We start from the raw sequence: 8,563 nt of genomic DNA on the forward strand, positions 1-8,563 counted from the left end.
AAGAGCCCAAGACTGCATGCACCGGCTGCTATATATTGTCTGCTATTTTCAGATCCACATATTTCTCTGCCCACAAACAACAAAATATTTGTCAGATGTTAGACCTGGCCGCGCGACGGAGGCGGATCAAAGGGCGACTAGCGGCAGCGCCCCGGCCGGCCGGAGCGGAATCTAGGAGGGAGAGTCAGACGCACCGACCTGGCGGCGCGACGGAGGTGGCTTCCCCCGTACCGTCCAGATCCACGGGCGGGACGATGGACGTGGGGAGCGGAGCGCCGGAGGAGACGCGGCCACGGAGCAGGAGGCCGTCCCTACGGCTCCGGGCCGCATACAAGCGATTGGTTCTGCTTCTAACCAAGGTTTCAACCGGCCTCCGAATCCCGTCGCCGCCGCCGAACAAGCTCAACATCGACGACCCAGACGAGGATAGAATCAGCGCGCTCACCGACGACATCCTCCTCGGAATCCTCGAGCGCCTCGACCTGCGCGACGCGGTCCGCGCCGGTGCAGTCTCCACGCGGTGGCAGCACCTCCCCCACCGGCTCTCGCGCCTGCACCTCGACGTCCGCCACTTCGGCGGAGCGACTGATCCAGTCGCGACCATGGAGGCGTTCACGGCCGCGATGTGCAGATTGCTGTCTCCTCCGGCTCCGGCCAAGTGCAAGCGCGCCATCAAGACCCTCCTCCTCGACTTCTTCCCTGAGTCGGACCCTCACCTGATATCCATAGGCCGCGCCGTCGAGGACGTTGTCACCCGCGGTGAGACTGAATGTCTTGAATTTTACATACGCTCGACATGCGCGGAAGAAGCTGGCGGGGTGCGTGCGCAGTCCGCGAAGGAGTTCATGTCCTTCTCCCGTGACTGCCCAGTTGCGTTCCGCTGGCTCACCGTGCTAACTCTCACGCAACTCATGTTCCGAGACACCGATGTGGCCGAAATCATTAGGGCTTGCGATAACCTCAAGCACCTCACCCTTAGATTCTGCACACTGGTTAAGGAGCACTCCACGTCCACGGTCAAGATCGACACGCCGTGCTCTGGGCTCCAGGTGCTCGACTTGTTCCGCTTTGTTTGCACGCGGGTCGAGCTTGTCTCTGTCCCCAAGCTCAGGAAAGTGTGGTGCGAATCATGGTACAGGGGGAACCCCCCGGTGAGCTTCGGCTACGTTCCAGAGCTTCGCGATGTGACCTTCAGCTCTCATGCCATGACGTGGCAGGCACCATTCTTGCTGAGCGAGTGCATGTCAAGGAGTGCCACCAACCTGTCTAAACTCTCTTTTAATTTTTGCTGCCAAATGGTTAGTTAATTTCTATTCATTGCACGAGTTTCCCATGCTTCTAAATATCGTGCATTCTTCTTCTTCTCTGCTAAATGTTAGCTGTCTATTTGTGTATTTGCTGCAGATTTGGATTAAGCCGGAACATCCAAAGCACCTCACTGCTATGTTCAGAAACCTGACGGATGTGGAGTTTTTCGCTATCTTTCCTGAGTGTGATCTGAGCTGGACCCTGTTTATCCTTGAAGCTGCACCTGCGCTACAGACTTTCAACGTATGGTGGTTACTTTACCTTCTTTAAATTTAATCCACATCTTGGCTTGGATATATATAACTCACTTCTAGTATGACATGCTTCCGGAATATTCAACATTAACAAGATATACCAGGAAATTGATCTGATTTTCAGTTACTCATCAAACTCTGTTAGAAGTAGGTAATTATATTTAGCTAGGGAACACATGGATTGCATATGCATGATGGTGCAATGCAAGCGGAGGTTTCGTTGCTCCACTGAATTTTGTAGAGGGGACTATGATTTCACAGGAATTCTGGAAGCATATTCATGTGTGTTACTTTTATGCAGGATTTAGTTCAAGCACATTCTGTCAAAAGTTTTGTAGGGGCCTAAACTTACCTAAATGGTAGTATTGATCTTGTTGCAAAATTTTAAATGGCAAAGGTGTTTAACTGCAATTGTTGCTATATATATGGTTTCCTGCATGCATGGGTTGGTTGCCAGTTTAATTGTACCATGTATTGTTTACATTCTATGTCGATCATCCATGCATGAAGTTGTCTCGAGAACGGCATGCTTGTCTCGGAACGGTCGAGGACAGTGCCAAGAAGACCAATGTGACGTGGGACCCATCCAAGAATTTGAAGCACCTGAACTTGAAGTCGCTGATGATGTCCGGGTTCGAGGAGAAAGACAAGGTGACAAACTACATAAGGCTAGTCATGGAGCGAGCTGTGGGATTGAAGAGAATCGAGATGTATGGTGTACACCCATTTGAGAAATGCGATGCCACTGACCCGACGAGATCCCAGGTGAATGAAGCTTGCAGGCGTCGGGTCAAGGAGCGACTCACACATGGATCCTCCTCAACCGTGCAGATATTAATAATGTACTACATCGTCTCATAACGCTCGCTGCTGTTGCAGTGATGATTCTGCATGTGGTGCGCCCAGTAGTTATTTAAATTTTTATGTACTAATAGCCTGAGGATACTCGATTGATCTGGACCTTGCAGTGTAGCTATATTGTGTGTACTGCGGTCTGGATGCATCCTTTTCTTTTCAGTACTTGCCTTTTGTATGCTGATTTGTTCACCTGCTGGGAGCATCACTCAAATTCTTCACCTTTTCTTAGGAAACCCTGTGGTAATAACTTGCCTTACAAATTTGTGTGACACTGCTGAAGTAGCTACAGTAATGTAAATGAGGTTGACCGCGAGGCTGTAGAGAATTTCATCTTGTACTTCATTCAAATTCTTTTGCCGTTCTGTTACCAGAATGTGACTGACTTCGGGAAACCTTGTGGTAGGCATTCCAAAGTTGTGTATAACTGAGGTCATACATGATTTTTGTCCTTCCGCTCGTCGATTCTGGGCATGTCTGTGCAAAACTACAGATCACCCAGGTCCAACTCATTTATATTTGCGATATTTTATCCTGCTATAAGCGGGAATCACCTTCTCTTGATCAACGGGGTCTGCCATTTCACATGTTAGCAAAAGAATCAGTAAACATAAGCCACCAATTACAGAAGCTACAATAGTAACATATTGAAAACATTAAATGTTCTTCTTTTGAGAGTAAGCTGACTAATCTTTCATTTACAGCTATTCCACCTAAACTTTGGAACAATTACGTTGTTGTCAAAGAAGAAGGAGGCCGTACGCATTGAGTAGTTCATGCCGATAAGTCTACTCAATGTGAGATTCAATTTTTTTATTAAGGTTGGTACGAATAGGTTGACGCGGATTGCCCATTCAATTGTCCAACCAAGTCAGACAGCGTTCATGCCTGGGAGACACATCCTAGAGGGGTTTGTGGTCCTACATGAAAATCTTCACAAAATCCATTCGAAGAAACTAGATGGGGTTATTTCAAAGTGGATTTCGAGAAAGCGTATGACAAGGTCAAATGGCCCTTCCTCCAACAAGTTTTATGTATGAAGGGATTCAATGAAGCCTGGAGGAAACAAGTGGATTCCTTTATTCAGAAAGGTAGTGTTGGGATTAATGTGAATGACACACAAGTCATTATTTCCAGACACATAAGGGATTAAGACAGTGAGACTCGATGTCTCCCGTTCTGTTTAACGTAGTGGCAGATATGTTGACAGTCCTTATCGTTCCGGCTAGAGAAAATGGCCAAGTAGACGGATTAGTTCCACATCTGGTGGATAGGGGAGTGTCCATACTACAATATGCCGATGACATAATTATTTTCATGGAACATGATATTGCAAAAGTTAGAAATATGAAGCTAGTGCTTTACTTATTTGAACAATTGCCGGGACTCAAAATTAATTTTAACAAAAGTGAATTGTTCTGTTTTGGGAGAGCCAAAGAGGAACAAGATGCATATAAACAAATATTCGGTTGTGAAATGGGTTCACTACCGTTTAGTTACCTAGGGATCCCGCTTCACCATCGCCGGTTAACAAATAAGGAGTGGAAGTGCATTGAAGATAGATTCAAAAAAAGGCTAAGCTGTTGGAAGGGCAAGCTTATGTCTTATGGATGTCGACTAGTGCTGATAAACTCGGTGCTGACGAGTTTGCCGATGTTCTCCTTTCTTTCTTTGAAGTACCGGTAGGGGTACGAAAAAGATTAGACTTCAATCGATCTCGATTCTTCTCGCAATGTGACAAGGTTAAGACGAAATATAGATTGGCCAGATGGGATATTATTTGCAGACCCAAAGACCAAGGCAGGTTAGGGATCGAGAACTTATAAGTTAAGAATAAATCCCTCCTCTCCAAATAGTTATTCAGAGTATTTACTAAGACTGAGGGTATGTGGATACAAATCTTGCGTAATAAGTATCTCCAATCTAAGACTTTGGCCCTTACCACTAAGCCTAACGACTCGCCATTCTGGAAAGGGTGGATGAGGATGAAAGTCTCCTTTTTCAGAGGTAAAGTTCATCGTTGGCAATGGTAACACGACTAGATTTTGGGAAGATGCATGGTTAGGGTAAACGCCCCTAGCCTTACAATATCGCACTTTATATAATATTGTACAACATAAGGAAGTTTATGTTGCTACAGTATTACGGTCGGCCCCCCTTAATATACAATTCAGGAGGTCTCTGGTATAGGGGAATGATGGAACTCGTGGTTGCACTTGGTCCATAGGTCGATGGAAGTTCAACTCTCTGGCCAGTCAGACACCATCATTGAAAACTAACTACGAATGGTAGTTTCTCAGCGAAGTCTATGTATTTGGATCTAATTGATTTTGGGCCAATTCCGCGATCCCTTCACATCTGGAAGATTAAAATTCCGCTTAGAATTAAAATCTTCATGTGGTTTGTCCACAAGGGAGTGATCTTGACGAAAGATAATTTGGTTAAGCAAAGATGGGTAGGTAGTTCTAGATGTTATTTTTGTGACCAAGATGAAACTATACAACACCTCTTTCTCGATTGCCCGTTGGCAAAACTACTATGGCGCACGATACATATAGCCTTCAACGTTACTCCTCCATCTTGCATCAACAGGTTATTTGGGACGTGGCTAAATGAAGTGGAACCAAATATAGCGAGAAATATTCGGATAGGGATATGTGCATTAATTTGGGCTATATGGAACAAAAGAAACGATATGATCTTTAACTACAAAAACTTTATCACCTTTTTGCAGGTTATCTGCAAAGCCACTGTTTGGATGTGTACGCGGCCGTTACTCACTCATGCGGACTCCAGAGAGTTTTTGGTTATTGGGTGCAACCATTGGGAGATGGTAGCACGGGTTATCTTCAACCGATGGATGGCGAGTTAATAATAGGCTAGGTGTGTAGGCATCTTAGCCTGTTGCTATTTTCGCCGGCTGCGGCATCTTTTATTTTCCTTTTTGTTGTGCTCCGTTTGTGAGTTAGATTCAAATCTCAGACTTTGTTTTATACTTTATTTAATAATATGGCTGCATGCATCACTCTGATGCAGAGGCGGGGGTCATCCTTCTTTTCCAAAAAAAGCTGACTACCTTTGATATTTCTCTTGGGGACGTGCTCAATTTTCTGCCAGTTTGGATGCCCAATCGTTTCACATGACGTCATGAACTCGTCATTGCAGTGAACGAGATTAAATACGTCAAGAGACTGGGGCAGAGCTGGAAGCCAGCGGATATTCAAGCAATGATCAACCATTAGTTTCTTGAGAGGCATGAGGTTCTTCATATTACTCACCCCGTAAAGAAATATAACAGTGTTTAGATGGAGTACTTGGCAAGCTGTCACAGCTGCAGCCCCATAGCCAAAGTGAAGGCAGCTGAGTGAAACCCTCGAGTTTAGGAGCAGGTCCAAGTTGGCTGCATTCCCAGAACTCGAGTTTGGGCCGCCGCTCTGACTACCCATCATTCAATTTGGGTACCTCGAACTTTTGTTGTACGAGAGACATAGTGTTTCAAGCCATATATGGGAGGACAAAGGCTCTCAAGTACCTCTGATTCATCTTCTGGACAACAGCTGTCACCATCCCAGTTCAGTGTGAGTTCCGCGAGTTGTTCTTTGGCTGATAGATTGGCTTCAACAGCCTGCTTGTTGCTCTCAACATTTTCAAGACCATTGATACACAAGCTGCTGCGAAGCTCATTTAGGTCCCTCAGTTGCTTTACCTCATACCCTGGTTCCTTCCGTACTCTGAATGATGGTATCATTTGGAGTGACGTTAGTCTTCCAATGTTCAATATATTCGGTCTTGAATAGAAGGATATGTGAAGCAAGTTGGTGAGGCTATCAGAGGAAGAGTCTAAACTTACACCACCACCAGAATGTAGCAGCCGGATATGGTAAAGTTTGATTAGTCTGTTTCTTTGTCTTCCAGGCAATGAGAAAACCACCAAAAAAGACATAATAAGTAGAAAGTGAACGGCGATCCAAGGGACCACTGACCCAGGTAGCATCCCGTTCGCACACGAACACGTCACCGTGTACCCTTGATGCCGGGGGTGGTGCACCGCAGCTCACGTCGAAGGAGATCCGACCGGAAGCGCGGTACGCAAGCAATCCGACAGGCGCTTTTGTAGACCCGAAACCCCACACGCCCAGGAGGGACCCCGTCAGGGCGCGCAACGGCTATGGGCTGCCCTAGGTCGACCTGATCGCTCCTAGGGCCTCGAGGTTCGCCGCCCTGCAACAAGAAGAACGAACGAAGAACGAGGAAGAAGAAGAACAAGGGAGAGAGATAAAAGTAAAGGTAAAAGTGGTAGACGGATTTGTTTGATTGTGTGTTATTTTTTCAATCGACCATCACCTCTCATCTATTTATGAGGCGGCCGGACTTCCCGTACAAGAAAAGGACTTCAAATCCCGTCCAAATCTTTCCAAAACTAATCGAACTCAGATTTAGGAAAGTCTGAAACAACTGTTCAGTTTTTGGGCCCCACATGCCACAAACGACCTCGCGTGAAGATGCACCTAAAAGCAAACTTAACCGTTTCGACGAGGCGTGTTCGTGTTGCTTGTTTTTTGATTCAAGATCATCTTGAAGGCCTAATCGCCCCCACAATCATCCGACTCGTAGAGATACACGATTTTGGTTCGGACCGGACTGTCGGCTCGACTGAACCAAACTGTCCGGTCACAACTGAAGGTTTTGACGTGTTTCTCGCCCCAGACCGGATAGTCCGGTCCCAATTATCGGACAGTCCGGTAGCAACAAGAGGTTTCGGGCGTTCGGACATCTCCATGATTTCTGCAACATTGCACGTTTTTGGCTCTACTTTTGCATACGATCTCCGATTAAGACGATTAATATATCAAAATCATCCGATTCGACAAGACGAAGAACTTTCATGTTGAAACTTTTTCCATCTGAGGTTATCTTAATTACGTTTCATGCCATTTCATAATCCTATGTCAACACTGGCATTTTTGTAATTGTCATACTTCTTGCATCCGGGCTCCGTTTTGGACTATATTTGTATCCGTCTTGATCTTCTCGAAGACAGCCATCCAATGGTGACTTCCAATCCGAAATTTTACTTCATCTTGCTACAGATTCAAGCCACTCTTTGCGATCATGCCATTTTCGAGGGTCAACACATCTGAATAGGCCTGGAGTTATAATGGGTAGGAACGAAGAAAGAAGAGACAGTGAGAGACCGTGGCACGAAGATATCATAAAATACGAAGAAGGTGACTATAGTGAACTGAAGTGAGAGAATAAACAAACTGACTAGAAGATATTCCTCTGGCAGACCTTTCATTTCTAACTGTTCTCCAAAAATCAGCATCAGGTCTCATACCTAACCGTCTTCCAACTATTCTGATAGAGGCGGCCCTTTCAATTTTTTCGCAATGTCAGCCCAACCACATCCAGTCTTCTTAGAACATGATCATCTAGAGTTGCTCCTTCAAGTGCATAGTGCATTAACAAACTACAGAAGACATCATCATCCAAGTCAGATATGGGAACACATCTCAGTTCTACTAGTCACCAGAATCTTGCTTCCTGCTTCTCCAGTCTTCAGTGGAGAAAATATCCGCCGCAAGTTCCCATGCTTCCTCTCGCCCCTAGTATCGCACCAGACATCATCTAGTACCAAGAGAAACCGTTTTCCATGCAATTTGTCCTCCAACTTATCTTGTAGTGTGTTAACAGGGGCGTAGCCAGGCCCAGGCAACAGGGGCCATAGCCTGGGGTGTGGCTAGGAAGTCCTTTGTATGTTGTTGTCGCAACCATAAGTACTGCAGCTAAGAAGGTTGGCCCAGGGTGTGACCCGGCTACGCCACTGGGTGTTAAGGTTATTGAGTTGAGGGCACGAATTACATGTAGCTGCCTCAAGTATTTCCTTCAAAATGTCACCCACGCTAAAATTCTGAGAAACATGAACCCACATAACAAGGTCAAAATACTTTTTTTTTCTTGCTTGTCCTTCTCAGGGGCATAAACTAACCGCGCAAGGGTAGTTTTCCCAGACCCGCCAATGCCATGAAGACCAATTACAGATTAACATAAACCACTGTTGGTATTTGGCTGACCATCACATTCCTTCTCATGAAGCATTTCCGCGATCTTGTCACGCTCTTTATCTCACCCGAATACTATTGGGG

General features: G+C 45.8%; 1 protein-coding gene across 1 annotated transcript; it reads left to right on the forward strand.

Annotated features, from left to right (window-relative positions):
- Positions 1–254: 254 nt before the first annotated feature.
- On the forward strand, positions 255–2,780 carry LOC119283834. The gene is made up of 3 exons (XM_037563224.1): positions 255–1,298; positions 1,405–1,551; positions 2,073–2,780. Exons 1-3 carry the CDS (start codon positions 255–257, stop codon positions 2,421–2,423), a joined length of 1,542 nt encoding a protein of 513 aa, XP_037419121.1. The 3' UTR covers positions 2,424–2,780.
- Positions 2,781–8,563: the final 5,783 nt, after the last annotated feature.

Source organism: Triticum dicoccoides, chromosome 4A, assembly GCF_002162155.2.
Source record: "Triticum dicoccoides isolate Atlit2015 ecotype Zavitan chromosome 4A, WEW_v2.0, whole genome shotgun sequence".
NCBI classification, from domain to species: domain Eukaryota; kingdom Viridiplantae; phylum Streptophyta; class Magnoliopsida; order Poales; family Poaceae; genus Triticum; species Triticum dicoccoides.

What these genes read in the sequence shown, in the direction of transcription:
- LOC119283834 (XM_037563224.1), top strand. Translation starts at nt 255, where the DNA reads ATGGACGTGGGGAGCGGAGCGCCGGAGGAGACGCGGCCACGGAGCAGG. An exon ending in TTAATTTTTGCTGCCAAATG is followed by an intron (nt 1,299 to 1,404) that starts GTTAGTTAATTT and finishes TATTTGCTGCAG; the next exon opens with ATTTGGATTAAGCCGGAACA. An exon ending in CTGCGCTACAGACTTTCAAC is followed by an intron (nt 1,552 to 2,072) that starts GTATGGTGGTTA and finishes CCATGCATGAAG; the next exon opens with TTGTCTCGAGAACGGCATGC.